The following is a 20,184-nucleotide window of genomic DNA, read 5'->3' on the forward strand; positions in this document are numbered from 1 at the left end:
GGAAGATGAGGAGGCAACTATAATAAAAGGTTTACATTTTCCTAATAAAAATGTGATCTTTTGGACATCATGACTTCAAGTGAACAGTATTTCACAATTGAAGGCCATTAGAGAAATGCCATAATTCTGGTGGTCACTATTAATCTTAAAAGTTCTAGGGACATTTTAATGTGTTGACTAAATAATGCAATAGTAGTGACCTTTTCCTAAATTCTTGGTACCATAGCTCAGCTCCATAACTACGAAATAGCTTCTACACCAGTTAAGTTACCATTATCAGCTCCATGGAAGGTAAGCAGTTGCCCTGACATAACTTGAACTCTCCAACTGACATTCAATGTAATTTAAAAATGAACAAGATAATAAACTAGACCAGATTTAAGATATTTGCTTAAGATTGAAAAAGTGGATGATACGATATTGCTGTAAATTTTGCAAGTGTAGTACTGACCACATTTTAATGCTTTTAGACCTTTCTACAAAGAATTTCAACATTCCTAAAGCTTGAGAAGTTATTGAGGGGTGAGCAAATTTATGTGGATATCAACATTATAAAGAATTAGTGATGATTCAACCCATAATAAGAGAGCAACAGTGTGGCTACAAAATGCAATGAAATATACATGTTTTCACAATATATTTCCATGATGACTTGGCTCAGTTTAAAACACTAGTCCCTTCTCATTTTGTGCACACGTAGTAAAAAGCACTAACACACAGACACCCCACATACTTTTATAATAAAATTTCGAATCATAAATGAGGTTTAAGACGTTTACTGGTGCATCATTCAAGCAATCTACAGCACCACAGTATTCAACAAAAAGACGTTTCATATGAAACAATTTTGTAATTTTTATTTTACAGATTTTTACATAAAACTTCAATGTAACTCTCAGAACCCCACTAAATGTTGTCAGCACATCTACGAACGAATGTCAGATAATCAACATTCACAAAATGTCGAAAACTGATTAAATAATACAGGTTACTGATAGCTACGAACTTCACTAGGAGGCAGGCATGTATTTTTTGACTTGTGTAGCACCGTCAATTACAGTTTCTCATTTTAAAACTACAGTGAAAAATAAAAAGTAGTCATGGTAAAATACTGTTCAAATTAAAAATCTCTTAAACAAAAAATAAAATTAAGTTAGAACTACCATCTTTCTTCTCTTTTTTCATATTTGCAAGGTTAGAAGTTCTGTACAGTTCTTTTCATAATATATTTTATTAAAATGCCCGATATTAAGTGGCACAAGTAAAAAGTTCAAATAAATTAAGAAGCGAGGCCAATCACTGGACATAAAGCTTCAGACATTATCAATGACTAACACTGATTTTTTTTCTTGTGCACCATCTTTAGCGTCAGCATTTAAACAACCACAGAAGCAAAATAAATTCTAGCTGGTTCTCTTTTCTGATGGCTTCCAGTTTCTTTACTTGGCAGGCATTTTCTCTGCCATGTGCTTCTGCTGACTTTCAGCGTGCCTGGCAAGAAAAAAAGGAGAAGCAAATCACATTATTTCCATGGTAGAAGAACTTTTGCTGTTAGCTTTAAACAAACAATGAAAGTAGACCTCAACTAATTCAAGCTTAGGAACTTATCAGCAGTGGTTTTCTAAGATTTTGTTTCTGCGGCAAAGATGTGCACATTCCTGATAATCACCATTTATAAATTTTTACAGTTTATGCTCACTCTTGAATTTTTTTTCCATACTGCGAGATCCTTTTCAGTACACCTCAAATGCTTTTCATTCCAATTATCACAGCAAAGGTGGAAAATGTATTCAGAATTTTTATCTTCAAATTAAAATTTTGCAAAGCTTTTTTAAGCACAATGGAAAATGCTTGCAAAATATGGCTACGCGAATTTATCTTTTAAAGAGTTTTTCTTTATATAAGCAAACTGCACAGCAAAAGAGAACCATTTCCTTGCAAGTATAACCTAAACAAAGGCATTTCGTTAAAAGTAAGGATACGTGTGTTATACATTTCCGGCTGATGTAACACAGTGAAAAACTCTGCAAAGCGGTGAAGGACGTTTTCCATGGGAATTTGCATTGGGGCAAAAATAAATCTGCAAGTTCCAATACAACAAACTGTCAGTCAAAGAGGAAGTGTGAAGGACAGATTCTTCAACACCCTTTGTATGAGGCTGAGCACATAGAGGAGTCTGTTTTTTTCCCTTTCTCATTCATAGATACATTTCACGATTCAGTGTTGTATCGAAACTTGAGGGGGTCCCCCTGCCAGGTACGTGGAGGGGCCCCCTTTGGACTCAATCAGGAGCTCTCAGGCCAGGGTACTGTGCTGAGGGGGGCCCCAGCAACTAAGGGAACCCCCGCACCACAGGGGAAGTGGGGGTCTGTGTTACACCCCGTCACGATTTTTCTATGCCATGTGATAATGTATAACTATTGATGGACCTGACCCTCTCTGCAGAGTCAGCCCAAAGCTTTTGCCTTCACCCCTTCTGTTTAGTTGTAATCGTTTTTGTTGGCTTTAGGACTGTGTACACTTTATATCTGCTAACCAGTACTAACATGCCTGTGCTGGCACCTTTAAACATGGCTACATTGTTTTGCACCCAAATAGCACATTTCATTTACTTACAAGTCCCTAGTAAAGTGGTACTACGTGTACTTCAGGCCTGTAAATTAAATGCTACTGGTGGGCCTGCAGAACTAATTGTGATGCATCTATGGGTGGGAGGACTACAGTCTCACCAATATATATAGTAATTTTATTCACTGCAGTCAGTCCAACTTCACTATAAAGGCCATTATAGATTTCCTTAACAATACTACTGATATCGTTATCTGACCCTACCAGAATGCAGAGGTCTTAACCTCTTAGGTGCTGCGCCTATTCCAACGGCCGACGGCACCACTACCTCAGGAGTGCTGCCGTCGGCCATTGGACGTTCGAACCTCACCTGCGCACTGGAACGTTCAGCACTAGAGCTGGACGTTCCATAGCTGCTAAGAGGTTAATAGAGGTGATTACTTGCCTTTTTCTAATCCTAGTCTCCCAAACTTTTCCCCTCAAATCCAAAATACCATTTTGTTTTTGCTTACTGCATAGATCTAAGAGGAGTATCAGTGCTTGAATTGATAAGCCACAAATCAAAATCTCTCCCACTAAAAAGTGGGGTGATTTCAGCATTTGGATTTAGCAAGTTATCAGACTTGGTGGAAAATATCTACGATGTAAGTTAGCTATGGAATCTTGCTTAGCAGAATTTGAGCCAACATTTGAGCTCAACAAATATGGCTGCTAGGTGAGAAAACTTGCACCTCCCAAGCTGTCCCCTTTCATAGTTTGGTTAACACTGCTAACGATGCTGCCGCAAAGCAGGAAACTGTTACTCAAAATCACTGGGCACACCCCAATTGATTACAATAGGTATTCAAACAATCAAAAGTCCAGTAAATATAATCTTAACAAACATAATGATTTTTCTCTTTTTTTCTGCTTTATTAGGTTCCAAAGTTTCTTCTTTCCAGTACCGGATTAAACCCTGTAGAGGCCCCTAGGCAACCAAAATTTCAGGGCCCCACTCGCAAAGTATCAACTAATACGTTTTCAATTTTACCAACCAACAATTTTAATAAACCAATTATATTACACAAAACTAAACATCAACAACTATTAATGTTATTAAACAAAATGTAATTGGAAACAATTTAAGAAAGCTTGATTGTAATTTTCGTTCAAGTTGAAATCAATATAATTTTAATCCGTTGTCACGGGCCTCTAATAGGAGTGGGACTCATAGGAAGGAGCCTACTTTGCCTATTTGGTAATCCGAAACTGCTTCTTTCCATCTATCAGCTGCTTTGCTAATACATGTTTTAACAACCCCATTCATATTTTACAATCACAGCTTTAATTGTGGCCAGAAAATGCACACTCAGAAGACAGAAGAGAAACTAAATCAAGGGTAGATGTCTTTTGATGCTTTCTTCAGTCATTCTGTAACTTTATATAAATATAAATGCACAGAGTTTGTTTGTTGAATTTTATTTCCAACAGTGAGCTCTGATTGCTCATCTGTTTATTTGAAGTATTTTCAATCCACTTATTTCTTTTTTCGCGTCTTGTGTGACAGAGTAAGGAGTGCAAGGGTATGAGGGGGATCGGTACCTAAAGGGGCTGTACCCATAAAGTGTACTATTTAAGTGTTTGCATACACTCACTCCTGCACAGATAGGTGTTGAAATTCAAAATATAATCCACATTTACAAGCTCATGCAAAGTATATAAAATAGTACATAAAACATAGGAAATGTTTATGTTCTTATACCCTCTTGAGATGTACATTCTTACTACAGGTGCATTCGAGTGGCAGAATGAGCACGTAATGAAACACAATTGTCACCAGTTTCCTTCATAACCTTATTACAGGGTACATATGGAATTACACTCTAATTATGCAGTGACAGGCACACCTGGTGCTGCCATTCCTTATAAGAGAAGAGGATGGGTGGGTCCTGAGCCAGTGCTTAATTTGTAAAATATTAAGTGCCAGGGCTCTGACCAGGAGGCCACTGCAGCTTGCACCACCCATCACCCTTGCCATCACTGCCAAAACAACTACTAACCATCTCTCACATTTAAATGCGACATCGTAGATCATTCCAGGTCCACAAAGCTAAAGGAATCGGTGGGGAGGTAGGTGTTAGCAGTTTTTTAATGTATATTGTATTCCTAAACAACTGTTGTTCTGCTCACCTCTAAATTAGATGAGCAGCGCTACCGTTTGGTAGACTGTTCTAAGTATGGTGCTGACAATTAGGTGCAGGTGCTGAGCACCGGAAACCAATTAAGTGCTGATGCTGAGCACCAGAAAGCACTGGCTCAAATTAAGCACTGCTAAGTACTGGCTAAGAGTACTGGAAGCAGAGATAGTATGCTTGTCTCCCTATGCTTGAATGAGAGCACTTGGGTATATTTCCACATTCTTTCCATACCCACAGACATGGAGAGGGGGGGGGCGTACACATTTAATCTAGCGCACAGAAGGTTCAAGGGTAGTATGTGGGGGAGGCAGGCTAGAACAGAACAAGATGATGGGTGGGTGCAAGAGATCTATCCAATAACAGCTGAAATTAGAGCAATGCCAATATCTAGCTCATCCCACACTCCTCGCTGTCTTTGTAATGTACACTTGTGAGTACTGTATCTCTTATAATAAGTGCTCACCTGGTTAAGTCCTCTATGTCCACCAGCATGGCATCTTGCTCCATGTGCAATTCATCTCGGATAAGGAGAAGCTGAACCAATTCTTCATTCAAACCTGGCAAAAAAATAAGTATATGGATAGGTGGTTCTACGGATACACTTTTAAACATATCGTACAAATATTGTGCAATTGAAGAGGAAGTTATTACATAGATTCCATTATATTGCCTTTTTCTTTGATAAATATTATCCTTTTTCCTCTAATTTTCAATAATACACCAAACAACTTTTAATTACTTAGTCCAGCACCTAAGCCTTTTTTCTCAGCATTTTTGAAAAACGCCATAAAATGTGAAATACGAATTAACTCCACTGTGAAGTAATTGCTTGAAAGGACCCGTCACTGTTACATTAGTGACCTGAGAACAACCATACATTTTTTAAATCTCCATGTAGACATATTTAAATTGAAAAGATTCTGAATTGAGCCAAACTGAGTGTTGAGTCAAATCAACACAACCCACCATCATTATTCGAGTGAGCTCTCATCGTCTGTTTACGTTTACACGAAGGACTACCAATTCACCTGCCAACACAGCAATACTCGAAAAAATCAGTCCCAACAGCAGATCACCATCTCTCACCGCACCAAAGCATCTAGATTTCTAAATTCCTTGAGAAAAAATGTGTAAAAAAACCTAAGATCATCCCAATAATCACTGCCTTTTGGACAGCCTCACACTTCCACCTAGGCCAAGGTTTTTTCAGGCGTACAAACGATATGCTTTCTTTTAACAACTAAGGCACCTCATTAAAAGCAAGACCATGTCTTCTGGTATGTGTACAGATCAAAGAGGCAATCAACAACTTTCACAATAGACCTTAGTTTTTTGTCCCTTAGAGGTAGTAGGAAGGGCCTCAGACTCTGGTCTCTACTCGGTCCTGCACTTCCTCACAAGATGATCTGTGCCATGAGTCAAACGAGGCACCTTACTCTTCAAATCGCATCAAGTCCTGTGTGGTGTCCCCCAAAGTTCTACTCTGTGACTAGCTATCCTTAGTGACAATCTGCACAACACCCTGAGGATAATGGACAATCTCTGCTTACTCTACCACTCATACACAGATGACTGCTATAGCTGCCTTTGCACCCCGAGTAAACAAAATGAATGACAGTTGTTAGACACCAGCTTGTCTGGTATTGACACATTATAGCCCACTGTAGCGGGCTATACCCGCCATTAAAGGCCCGCTCCAGAGTTAAAGGTGTGAGCCAAAGCCGAGGGTTTTTAACAAGAGAACAGGACTTTAACCCCTTCCATGCTGATGACGGCCCCCGTCCGTCATGCATCACGGTGGGTGTGTGCTGATGATGGCTGGGGGCCGTCATGAACCCGCCCACTCATTAAAACGGCTGCACAGGCGCAGAATCGCGGCCGCGCCCAAGGGGTTAATGCTGGTATAGCCCAGCTATGGAGGGTTATAAGGCTATAAGAGCATTCCGCCACTAGAGGGTAGAATGTTCTAACAAATAAAACAAAGACCTTACAGAGCCCGGAGGGATTTCCGTGAGGCCTTTGTTCACAACAACAGCTATAAACGACAACATTGGAATGTTGGAGCTCCGGGCTTCTACCGGCCATTAGAAGCCCGGATTACTCCATTGTTTTCAATGGCGCTCCCAACATTCAAATATTCTAATAATGACAAATAAACTTAATAGAGGCAAACCAAGCCACTTTCCTCGATGCCAAATACACCTCCAGCCAAACTCCTTATCACATCTCTAGAGAGTCGAACAACCTAAAGGCCATCATAACATGCTTATATAACTACTTCTCTTGCAATTAAGGCTGCTCTAATTAATCTAGAAGGAAAATAGTAAAGGATATCAAATACTTGAAATGTAGGAGTACAAGTCAACAAACCTTATAAACTGGCCAGACACTTTCTGACCTCAAAGCTAGCTTTTTACCCTTTACACTCAAACATTGCTAATAAGAGGATATAAAATTGCATTGCAATGCCATCTAGTATGGGCAGACACAGTAAGACCTATGAGAAATGAAGGAGGGTAAATCAAACTCGAGATACTTGGAAACACATCTTATGATACTTAGACTACAGCTTTGGTGAGCACTAAAACTCTCAGAGAGAAAATTAAACTAGATATTTTTTCTTCTAACGCCAAAAAATTAAACTAGATATTTTTTCTTTTAACGCCACACTGTGCCCAGAGATAACTGAACAAAAGAAAGATGGACAGTGATCCTGAGGTGATTACAGAAATAACTGAACAAAAGAAAAGACTGACAGTGAGTCTTAGGTGATAGTAGAAATAACTCAATAAACGAAAGACTGACAGTGTGGTGATTGTGGCAGCCAAAACTGCCCTACCATTGACCATTTGATTAACTGTATGGTTAATAAAGCATTACTGGCTATTAGCTCTTGTTAATCACCCCACCCAAAATACTAGCCCAGGTTGCAGCTGAGGGGCCTAGGAAGGTATGGGATAATAAATAGTGCTGTTGAGAGGCCTTGATGTGAACTGAGCTTAAAGCACATGAAAGTGCCTGGCGGGCCTCCTTTCATGTTTTTGTAGTACTTGACCATATAACTTATGGATGAAGCTCCATGGTGTAATCACCTGGCATTTAGAAAAAAAAACATGTGAAACTTACTTTCTATCTGTGAATGAAGATCATTGACTATCACTTGAAGCTGGCCAATGGTCATATCTCTCAAGTCGTTAGGTTTTAAACTTCTTTTCATCAAGCATTCACTTATGTGAGGCATGTGCGGCAACTGAGAAGAGAATACACGATAAAACAATAAATTAGATGTCCCAATACAAGCACTGAACAAACAATCTGTAGAATAATCTCTCTGCATGTTCAAATGCATTCATTTCATCAATGCTTAGGAGCAAAATGGATAAATACATGATTCACGCACCTCTTTGCAATCGCCACGAGGTGGCAGCATCGTACCGTAGAAGATTTTCTTTGAAACGACATCACAACAATGTACTTGAATGTGAATAGTATTTCAGTGCGACTTCGGTTTAATTAAATAAACAGTGATACTTCTGGTAGTACAAATGCTAATTGGTGAAAACATTATTCACAATCTCAATGCAGAAATCAGAGTAAATGTGGAACAGGAAGAACATATGGGGACAGATATACAACCCTTTTTAGCGGTTGAAATGGGAATTTGGCCCGTTTGCGACCGCTGAATAGGCCTGTGGCATGTATAAACCCTATTTTGTGAGCCAGTAACCTATTACTGTCTCGCAAAATAGGGTTTGTAAGCAGGGCACAAGTCCTAAAAAAAGAAGTGGGGGGACGCTGTCACCGGAAGTGACGTCACGACAGGAAGTGATGTCACGAAAGGTGGCTTGCACCATTGAGCTCATTGCCTCCCCGTGTGTTTCCAAACCCGATAGAGACGGCTCCCAAGAGGTGCACCGCCCCACCTCCTTTCAAATGCCCATCTGCTCGTGGAATGTGCCCGCCTTGTCGCTGTGTCCTCTCTGGGACGAGATCGGAGCTCACAGCGTGCTGTGAGCTCCGATCTCGTCCCAGAGAGGCCAGACAGTGAAGTCCAGCTGTTTAGCAGGGGGAACGGCGTCCCCCCGGTAAAATAAGTGGTGGGACGCCGTCCACCCGCATGGTACCCCGACTCGAGCCCCGTTTGTGAATCGCTATTAGGTAAGGGCATGCCAAGGGTGTCCCTTCCTAATACATAGCTGCCAAGGTTTCAGAATGCTAGGTGTGACATTTTCATCATTTCAGTGAAATTAAGAGTGACATTTCAACAACTATGAGTGACACATTATTGCGGGCAATATCAAGCGATGAAGATGAGGGAAACATTAATATCAAAAATATTACACCCATTTCAGACACTCTAAACAGTCATTGAACTAAAGGGCACTAACAGCAGTCAACTGAAAAGCAGGCAGTCAGAATGTGTGACTCCACAGTTCTCAGACTCAGTACACTAAAGGCCAGGGGTGCAGGCAGCTTAGAATATTTGAAAGCATACGTTTTACTTATTAACCACCATAGCATGTTAGCTGAGCTACTAGAACACAGATGCCTTAGCCAGCCTTTGCCTACACTGGCCCCCCTGGATTCTCAGGTGCTGCCAGCAGTCAATCGATGAGATCAGGATGCAGAGCATCAGTGTAGACTATAGGGCCTCTCTTTCACACGTAGGACCCAGCCCACAAGAGAAAGATGAAAGGCCCTACTTGAACAAACGTGGATTTTCTTAACTCTGTTGTCCTTATCTGCATTTGAGGTGATGCTTGATAAAAAAAAAAAACTAGGTAAAAAAAGAGAGATACATCCAAGGGTCACACAAGCCATCCGTCGCTACTTCTGGAAATGTGCAAGTTTGGACTATGCGCAAGCATGATCAGCGTTTTTTAGGCGCGGTGGAAACAGTTCTTCAGATCCTTGCACTCGCACCACGCACTTGACATCCGAAAACACCTAAATAAATTCTGCCTCTGAATTTCTTTCTAAAAAAAAACATTATTTCGATCACTGCCTTTTTAACTCAAGCCATGAATCCGCTCCTGTGCCCGCTCCCCTGTCCATGTTTACATTTACTGAGTTAGTTAATGCGTTTTTTTTTTGTTCTTGTTTCTTTTCATACGTTAGATATCTCTTCTTTTCCACAATAATGCAGTCTATTACTCCCAGGTCTGCAGCATTATATGAATTAAGGTTAAGATACTTCCCCACCAGGGTCGTGGGCGTTTCAAACTATTTCTTGTTGGCAATGCAGTTTTACTGTCTCGAGCAACGGAGGTGGTGACTGGTCTAAAATCTCTTCAACTCCTACACAGGGGCGATACTTCAAGAGGGGGCGTTTGGTGTTTCACAACTCCCCTCCTCCACCTCCTTCAGTAATGCAATCAATGCGTTGACAGCTAACGGTGCCTCTCCCCGTGCACGGTGCGGATGGCTGGGCCCCAAAGCAGTGCAGCAGGGGAAAGCTGAGAGCCTGGTGGACTGATTTACTACTAATGCCCTGACACTTCTTAACCCCTTCTGTGCTCATTACAAGCTCAGCTCGTCATGAGGCACGGTGCTCGGGTGCAGCTCGTCATGAGCCGTGGAATGCTCAAACGCGGGGATAATTCCCCTGCTGTGCTGAACGTTCCACGGAAACGGGTGTGGCCGTGACGAGCTCAGCTCGTCATGAGCACACGAGCACTGTGCCTCATGACTAGCTTAGCTCGTCATGAGCATGGGGGCGCTGTGCGCACCCCCGCTCTCCCCAGCACAGCATGGAGAATGATCCCCGCAGCCAAAGTGTTAAGTGAGCGCCGTTACATCCGGTCTGCTGCTCTGAGTTGCTCCGCGGTCCAGGACTGTAAACTCCACTAATAACTCATGATAGCGCAAATTCGACTGAAGGTGTTGTTGCCATCTATAAAACTATTCAAGATGCAGTGGGCCAACGCGGCGCAGAAGGATATTAGCCCAAGGCCAGAGAAATAAAGGCACTGCCCGGGGTCAAACTGCCTGCCGGTCCAGAACTGTAAGAAAACCTTAAATGTACAGTCACTCAGAGAGGCGTGTCGGCTTGATAATTAAGCATTAGGGGGCTGCTGACTTCAACTTCGTGCAGACTGACGCATGCAGAGGTGCTCTCTGTTCCATAGGCTGGCTGAATGACGTGCTTCAAAAAGGAAATTACATTAGAAAGCCAAGGATAAATAGTCAGTCACACTTTAATTACTCTTATCAGCTGCTGCTAGCACCATTGATGCAGATCTCCCTGGTGAAACTGATATCACCGGGCCGTCGCAGCCCGTCATACGTCCGCAGATCAGCTCAGCTTAGGGCTATATTCCTCCTCTATTGATGCCGAATGGCCTCCCTCAGTAACTCCGACTGAGACTACTGCTCTGGGCCGGGTCACGCAGGCGGGAATCTCATCCAGACTGCCAGGATTTCATTCTTTACCACGGGCAGCGGTAAGTAAATCTCACTGATGAATGCACCGGCGCTTGCTGCAGCAGTATTAGAATAAATATGTCGCACTCATAACAATTAAATTCATTTGACAGTGTTTTTAGTGACTGACAAATTATAGTGAGGAGCTCACTTACAGTGTTCACAGTTCGTCTTTGCACTCTTCTCTACCCAGGCTAAAGCAGCGTGACTCTGCACCGGTGACGACAGGCTGGGGCCCTCAGCCTCTCACAACGCTTACTGCATCATGTTGCCTCGTGTTGGCCGGCCTGAGCTGCTGGCGGGCGGCGTTACCATTTAGCTCCTGAGCCTGCCTCCCCCACATCGCGGGCGGCCCGGCTGGGCAGGGCAGGTCAGTCTGAGTGAGACTGGTGTGAACAGCAGCGTGCTGTGGGGCCCAGCAGCACCATGACTCCCCGCCAGTGGCCCACAAACATGTTAGTATCAGTAACACTCAGAAAATGGCCAAGTCCGCAGCAGAGGTAGTCCTCACAACATTTAATAACTCCTGGCTGCACTTTCTGGGAGCAGGACGTGACGTGACGTGACGTGACTGACGCCCTCCTGTGAAGCTACACTGAACGCTCGGCTGGCTATGGCGCCACTCAGGCTGTTGTGACTCAGAGCCCCGCTGCGCGCCCCGCAAGAATAAAAAGATACATTGTAGCAGCACTGGCTGCCACTCTCGGAGGCTGAGCCTGAGTTGCTAGGAGTGCTCCCAAGCCTACAGGACCAGTCCGTGCAAGCACTGACGTGCGCTGCCAAGTGCAACACACTGTTTACAGCGCGCTTTCTGTGACATCTCTCATGTGCATTATGCGTGACAATGATTTTCAGTGCTGTGATGCGGGCACCACACTGAAATGCGTTAGTGTCACGTCTGATGCATGATACTTGGCAGGACTGCCTAATAGCGAGTCACACTGGCATGTGCGATTGATTTGCTATTGTAAATGCTACTTCAAGTAGGTTGTTAGACCGTAGCGAACGGGAAGAGGTCCCCAGGGTACCCCTTCCCCTTTACGAATGGATGCAAAAATATTTTTACGAGCAGGAAGTGGTCCCAAGGACCGATGCATGCCCTTAAAAAATGTAAAGAAAATGTTTATTTTTTTTCTTTTAAACGCATACTTTTTTCCTTTAAGGAAAGCAGGGCGCTTTTGAAAAAAATAAGTTGCTTTATTTAAAAAGCAGTACAAATGGGGGAGTGGTCCCAGGATACTATAGAATGCACAGTAAAGAAAGTTCAGTGGCAAGATGAAAAACACATAGAATCAACTGGAATGTACATTGTTATTTAATCACAAAGTACCAGCGCGTAAACACTTGCGCACACAACATATGTTAGCATAATAAACAAGTTGCAGTGCCCAAAAGAGGGTCAACAGGAGTGGAAGTGCTGGTGATAGGAGGTAGTGCAAGGTAAAGTAGTGTAATTCAATGTAGGTCAAATGTATTTATTAAAAATACTACTTCGAAACTGACTGCAATTTGGACCAGAGACAATTACACATAAATGAACAAAAAGTTAATTCGGGCTGTAACCATGCTCCCTAGAAATAGCAATACAACAGATCAACCTCTGTTACTGTATGTTGGATCTTTCTTACGGTTGAATTAGTGATTCACATGGACTGAACCAAGCCCGTTTTCTAGCCTTCTTCACTAATCTTTTGGGATAGCCACTTTCCATTAGGCGATCTGCCAAATCCTCTGATTCACTCATGTAGTGTTGTTTCGGGGAGCAGTTCCTCCGGATGCGGAGGAACTGCCCATAGGGAAGGTTGTCCCGTAGACCTCTTGGGTGGTGGCTGTTGTATTGAAGAAGTGAATTGCGTTCTTCCGGTTTGCGGTACAGAGTTGTCTTTAGTGTGTCCCCTTGGCGTAGATGGTTAGATCAAGGAAATCAATCTTATTCGCATCTGAATACAGTGTGAATTGGATATCACAGTACCTCTGGTTTAGCCAGGTATGGAAGGATGTTAGCTGGAGCTAGCCACCTGTCCAAATCAAAAGGATGTCGTCTATATAGCGCATCCATAGCACCACCATAGACCGGAAAGGGTTTATGTTGTTGAAAATAAACTCACCTTTAAAGGCAGCCATAAAGATAATAGCCAGATTAGGGGCAAAAGTAGCCCCCATCGCTACTCCTTTGGTGTGCAGGTAGAAGCAATTCTGAAAAATGAAGAAGTTCCTCATCATGGCAATCCTCAGGAGGGAAATGATGAAGTCGGTGGGCACATTGACCGGTGCCTCACGTTGGTTCAATCTGTGGACATGACATCAAGGGCGGTTTCTTGCAGAATGCTCGTATATAGCGATACAATGTCGCAGTTGGTTGGTAGAACCAAATGGATGACCATCCACAATGTTGATGGTTTGTGTGGTATCACGAAGGTAGGTCTGTGTGCTCTCCACAATGGGCTTCAGAAAGTAGTCAATGTACCTGCATAGTGGCTCTAGCATCGAGCCACAGCCTGATATAATGGGGCAACCTGGTGGGTTGTTCATGTCCTTGTGTATTTTGGGCAGAGTGTAAATGGTTGGTATTCTGGGGTTTTTTTGATTGAGGAAATGTAATTCTTGGTCAGAGAGGAAACCCTGGTCACGGCCTTCTTGGGAGATTCGCAATATCTCCAAAGCTAATTCTTTTGTGGCATCACCTAGTGGTTTCTTGTAGCTCACTCCATTGTTCAGTTGCTTGAAGATCTCGTCTTTGTATTTGGTCACGTCCTGTACCACAATAGCTCCACCTTTGTCGGCAGACTAGATGATCACTTATCTGTTGTCCTTCAGGGCCAACAGTGCTATTCTTTCAGTTTTGCTAATGTTAAACTTAGTATATTTTCGTTGACCCAAAATTCCATCAACATCCCGCATTACCACGTTCTCATAAGCCAGAATCTTACTTGTCATGGTGTAAGAGGGTGGCACAAAGGTGGAATGAATCCGCAATCCGGTGCATTCGGCGTGAGCGCAACGTGCACGCGCGCCGCCGGCTGTCAGCTTTTATAAGCGGTCTTTCACAGAAGCACTTTCCTCGCCTTCTGTGATGCAATGGCCGACGGATATACGCAACTGAATAAACACGCAGATATTTCTCCCGCACCCCCTCCCGCCCCTTCGGCTAGTCTTAAAGTTGATTTCTGTTAGCAGCGTTGGCTCGGTCTAGTACCCACACTGGGTTTAATTCTTTTCCCAGATACCGTGGGTAGCTGCTTACATTCGGGCGGCGCTTTTTGATTCATGCTCCCACCCTTCAAGAAGTTCTACAACGCTACACTATGTAAGTAGATTTATGCTAATTTCTATGCCTATAGAAGGCATTTGGCAGGCTAATTTCTATGCCTATAGAAGGCATTTGGCATGCTCCATTTGGGCAATAGCGTGTCAATTTACTTTTTTCCAGATCAAACAGCAGATTGTGATTTTTGCCAATCACCCCGTGGGCGACTTTGTGACCAATGGTACTTAGTTAATTTTAAATACATTTTTTAACTCACTTTTCCTCTGTGTTTCAACACCATTAGACTATGCAGACCGGATCCCTTGGGGACTCATTTTGATTTTGTTCTTATTCATGTTTCAGAGAGTCTGCCCTAACCTATCCCCTGTCCTGAGGAAGACCCTCCTGTAAGGGCCCAACTATCCCTACCCTATTGTGGGGTCGAAACGTCGACAACAGATCCCTTTACCAGCTTCCATCCCAAGCTTGAAATTGTATTGCTATTTCTAGGGAGCATTGTTACAGCCCGAATTAACTTTTTGTTCATTTATGTGTAATTCTCTCTGGTCCAAATTGCAGCCAGTTTCTAAGTAGTATTTTTATAAGTATATTTGACCTACACTGTATTACACTACTTTACCTTGCACTACCTCCTATCATCAGCACTTCCACTCCTGTTACCCCTCTTTTGGGCACAACAACTTGTTTATTATGCTAACATATGTTGTGTGCGCAAGTGTTTACGCGCTGGTACTTTGTGACTAAATAACAATGTACATTCAAGTTGATTTTAGGTGTTTTTTATTATCTTGTCACTGAACTTTCTTTACTGTGCATTCTATAGTATTCTGGGACCCTCTCCCAATTGTACTGCTAGTTACCCAGGATCAGTGACTCCATTAGGTTCTCCATTTTGTTGTAACGTTATTTAAGAAGCAAGCACAGACTAGTTGTTCTACAGACCCCAGCAGGCCACCATCCCTATGATATGTGAGATTCCTAAGGGGTCACAAATTGCAACCTACCTTATTAATATTAATGAGGTAGGTCTTTAGCAACCCCATTAGGAATCGCAAACAGTGTCTGAGACACTGTTGTGCATTACATTTTGTGAGTCGCAAAATTTTGCAATTTGCAACTTGCAAAATGCAATGGCCGTACATCTGGCCTGTAGCGTTTCCCATTTAAGTCGCAAATGTCAAAAGGAAACCCTGAAACCAAGTTTAGTGCCGGACAAGCAACATTTTTGGAATCAGGTTGAAAGTAGCATGTATTTATTGCCCTGCGCCGTTAACCATGCTTTGCAGCCTACAAACGTTTTAAAAACAATTTATTACTTAAAAAAACATAACTCTGAATGTATTTTCAAAGAATAAATCACAGTCCATTATGCGCCTTCACAGCGCCTTGAGACCCTCACGGGTGAGTAGCGCACTTTATAAACCCCCTGATTGATTGATTGATTGGCCATTATATGGGTGAAATGTCGCACAATACTAACGGACGGGTAAAGGCTTAATTGTTAACAGGAAGAATCTTTTCTGACTGGGAGGCAAAATTGGGTTCAGCCTACCATTCAATATAGGAAAATTGTTTCAAGTTCAGGAAATCTCCTAGAAACTTCCTTTTGTTTCTAAATCTTTGTAGGGAGAAGGCAGGGAAGCGATCAGCAGCAAGAGGCAGTTCACTCTATAGAAGGGCCCAAAATAAACAATCATACTCACACAAACGTTCACTTGCTCTGGAATCAGGCAAAGGAAGAGAGGGGAGAGATGAAGGCTACTTGTATGGTGGATTTATTTAATACAACACAATATTGCATGTACTGCACGCATTGCAATAATAAGAATTATGGAGGGAAGAAATATCACAATAAAGTGTGATCTTACAATGACAATTATACAGGAGCAGCACTGTGATGTGGAAACAATTTGGTAAAAACATCCAACTCATTATCCAACTAGGCTTATTAGGAAAAAAAAGTATGGCACAAACTTTTTCCAGATCTGCGCAACTTGTGTATTTGATATTCAGTGAAAATTCTCTATCAGATTTAATCGTGATTCTATCTTTCCACTCTTTATATATGGAATTATCTTCCTAATTTAGCATTACAAAATACTTATGTGAATAAAAACAGAGTTCATGCAACCGCCTGCTCAACTACTGGAGATAACCCATTATCCAAAAGCAGGTTTTAAAACCATGATTTAGTATCATGTTTTAATACCATGATTTAATACCATATTTCAATACCACATTTTAATACCATGATATAATACAATACTTTTTAATAACACATTTTAATACCATGATTTAATGTAACGTTGTAATACCATTATTTCAAAACCATGTTTTAATACAACATTTTAATACCATGCTTTAATTCAGTGTTTTAATACCATGTTTTAATATTATGTTTTAATACCATATTTCAATACTACGTTTTAATAGCATGGTTTAATAACATGTTTTATTTAATACCATGTTTTAAATCTATATTTCAATTCCACTTTTTAATACAACGATTTAATACCACGTTTTAAGAGCATGTTTTATTACAATAGTTTGATACCATATTTCAATACCATGTTATAATACCAGGATTTAATAGCATGTTTTAATGAATGTATGACAATACAACGCAATAATTTTGTTCGCGGTACATTACATCGCTGTTTTTACAACGGAAGTCGTTACAACGACTTGCGCTGGAGGGTGCTGGACTTAGAAATAGTATGATTTACAATTCCAATTCCAGCCTACGTAACAGTAGGGAAGGTGTTGGAATAGTAAATCACACTATTCCTTAGTCTAGAGCGCCATCCAGCTCAAGTCGTTGTAACGTCTTGCGTTGTAAAAACAGCGATGTAAATGTATTGCGGTGTTTTGACCGCGTTGTAAAGGTTGTTTTCCTGTTTGAATATTATATTTCAATACCACTTTTTAAAACCATGTTTTAAAAGCATGATTTAACACGATACTCACAAGGTCAGCAACTGGAGACTTCTTCCTGTTCTGCTTTTCTACTTCCACCTGCATTTTGGCCATTGGTTTTGCCATTGCTAACGCCATCTTCGCTTCGGCTTGCAGTTTCTTTTGCCTGGTGACGAAATCCATATCCTCAAACGATTCAGACTCCTCTTCAGTAGTATCTCGGTCAGAGTAGGAGGAGCTCTGCTTGCTCTGGAAAGATTAGAAAGGAAAAAAAACAAATGGTACTTCAATAGCCATTGTCATATTGACAAATAAGGCACAGATTATATAAACTGCATAGCTGCTGAACAATTTAGCACCTGCTCTCTGCATGTTGGAACTCACATAACAGTCCACCCTGTGCATAAACTATGTTTTCACAATAGGTTGAGCACAAAAAGGCATTTTGCACTGCATGGGTGGTGCATATGACAGTGCAAATTGCCCAGTACTGGTGCAATACTGCCCATAACTTCTGCAAATTTATGTAACCTGACCTAGAGTATTTTAAGGGCAAAGGATGTATGGAAATATTAGCTTCAAGATAGAATAATGAACAGAAATATTTGTATTTTCATTGACTTAACCAATACTATTGAGTACTAATTTTGGCATTTAGCTAGATGTTCTATAATAATAGTCTGCAAAGCATTAAAGATTACAAAATCAAATTATTACTGCAATCTGAGATTTCTTTACACCCCATATCACTTAAAGGACCTATATTGTGAATTAGTTAAAATCATATATATAATCTTTCATTAAAATGGCATGGAATGTATAGCCCTTTAATAGAGACGGATTTCAAGGGCAGGGTTGAAAAATAACAATGCATAAAAAAGTGTATCAACATGAAAATTAATAATGTATGTTTCTGTAAAAAAGCATTGTGGAGGATTCTTCCTTTTAGCATTAGCTAAGAAAACCATAGGCAGTGCCTTGGAGCCCACAAGGTCTGGGTGCATAAAGTGTAGAAGTGAGACATGTTTAATGTGAAGTTAGCAAACTTCTAAAGTGACAAGAGCTATTTTGCTGCATAGGATGAAGGCAGGGACTTTTCCCCATTGGCTCACTTGGAAGACCTATTCAAGGTTAGAGGTCATGTTTTCATACATTGAGTTAAGAGAGGGCCACTCACAGTAGCCTGGAGTCATGCCTTTTCAGAGACCTCCACAATAGTGACACCTGTAATTATTTAACCCCAAGCCCGGAGAGACCTTGAGTAGAAACCCATCAAGAACACTTTGAGGGACCTCCACTATCCACCTATGATGTACCACAATTTCTTTGAACTCCCACGAGCGGCATCTCAGAACTCAGCTGGACGTAGTGAAGAATAAAAGATGAACCATGCTCTTGCTGTCTGTTGGGAGGACTGAGGCCTCGCCTACTCTCCCCTGTACACAAAAGCAAGAAGTGCTTCTAAGGGTCAGGCGAGCTGGTCTCCTATTGTAGCAGGGACATGAATAGTTGAAGCACCAACTGACCAGTGGACTGGACTGCAGCTGGACAATGGCTCAAGAGAGTGAGTTTGCCCCCCCCCCCTTCCATATGTTCCTGACATTCTAGAAGCAGTTTTCACCGTTTGGGAGCCTTGAGAGTGGCCAGCAGGACAAACAAATATCAGCACCTAGTTAACGTTGGACTACTAAGAAATGTGACCTTTGGATCACCAGGATGAAGGGATATTTTCTGGTTGCTTCAGGGCAGAGTTTTTGGCAACAAAGCTTGATGCTCCAGCAGCACTGTGGAATACAGGTATCCAGTCTTAGGGCGCTCTGTCCGTCTATAGTTCTCTGCCATGTCCAGTTGGAGGGTTCTGAAGCTGGAGGATTCTGAACACCAAAAAGCTGACAAAGTCACAATTTAGAAAGTGGGAGTGAATAGACCGGGCTACCTGTCCGTGGTGACAAGAGGACAGTTCCTAACTTTTTTGTTTTGTATTACGTAGTGCAAACTCGACCGGAAGGTATCAGCGTTTTACATGAGCACCAGTTGTGTTACAGAGGACAAATTCATTTTTGTTAGGCACGGGGAGATTAAGTGATATGCCCAGAATCGCAGGATGTTGAGCATCCCTGTCGAGACTCAAACTCCATTTCCCCCGTTTCTAGATCCACCGCTCTAGCCATTAGGCCACACCCTCTCCCCATTATCCTGATAAATAACTTATCTTGATAGAAGCACTTATCAAACATGAATGCTTCAGCTGTACTTCACATCCTGTATCTGGCCTCCGGTAGCCCCTACCAGCCTCAGCGCTCTGCCTCACCCCACTGGTGGTGCATGGGCATGAAGTATGAACATGGCAGAAGCCAGCAGGAAAAGGCAGCAAGATGATCCCTGTGGCAGCCCGACTATGGCAGCGATGACTTCCTTGCAGGTGCTAGCGGGACTTCCGCTTCATTGTATACAGCCTCTTGGAGCACTGGCTAGTAATACTGTCCCGCCTTGCCCCACTGGAGGATTTTCTTACTGAGTGAGAAGTTCCATTTATTGGACACCTACTGAACAGGACTTTCAGAGTTTGTGGAGAATGTGAAACATCTGCCAAAAATTGGTGGCAGTCAACCCCCCCCCCAATTTACAGAATGTATACACATTTAGGTTTTAAACAGAGTGGACAGAGAATCACCAATTTTTGACAGCTATCCTTCATTCACCAAACTCTAAATAGTCCCTTCAGGGTGAAGTAGTGGAAACTAAATTATTTTAAATAGACTACGCCTCCTCCATGATTCAGGATATCCTTGCCGCTTCCCTACAGCAGGAAATAGTTTTCCTGTAAGTGTG

The 20,184-nt window shown here is 42.0% G+C and overlaps 1 protein-coding gene across 7 annotated transcripts in view; it reads right to left on the minus strand.

Moving 5' to 3' along the window:
- Positions 1 to 760: 760 nt before the first annotated feature.
- SCHIP1 (schwannomin interacting protein 1) overlaps positions 761 to 20,184 on the minus strand; it is a 1,820,134-nt gene continuing 1,800,710 nt past the window's right edge. For all 7 annotated transcript variants that reach the window (XM_086944214.1, XM_086944211.1, XM_086944212.1 and 4 more), the window contains 4 exons: positions 17,404 to 17,601; positions 7,872 to 7,995; positions 5,209 to 5,302; positions 761 to 1,491 (listed from right to left, as the gene is read on the minus strand). In XM_086944214.1, coding sequence (XP_086800340.1) covers positions 1,440 to 1,491; positions 5,209 to 5,302; positions 7,872 to 7,995; positions 17,404 to 17,601 — 468 coding nt within the window. In that variant the 3' untranslated portion in view covers positions 761 to 1,439. The remainder of the gene's footprint in view (positions 1,492 to 5,208; positions 5,303 to 7,871; positions 7,996 to 17,403; positions 17,602 to 20,184) is intronic.

Source organism: Lissotriton vulgaris, chromosome 11 (assembly GCF_964263255.1).
Source record: "Lissotriton vulgaris chromosome 11, aLisVul1.2, whole genome shotgun sequence".
NCBI classification, from domain to species: Eukaryota; Metazoa; Chordata; class Amphibia; order Caudata; family Salamandridae; genus Lissotriton; species Lissotriton vulgaris.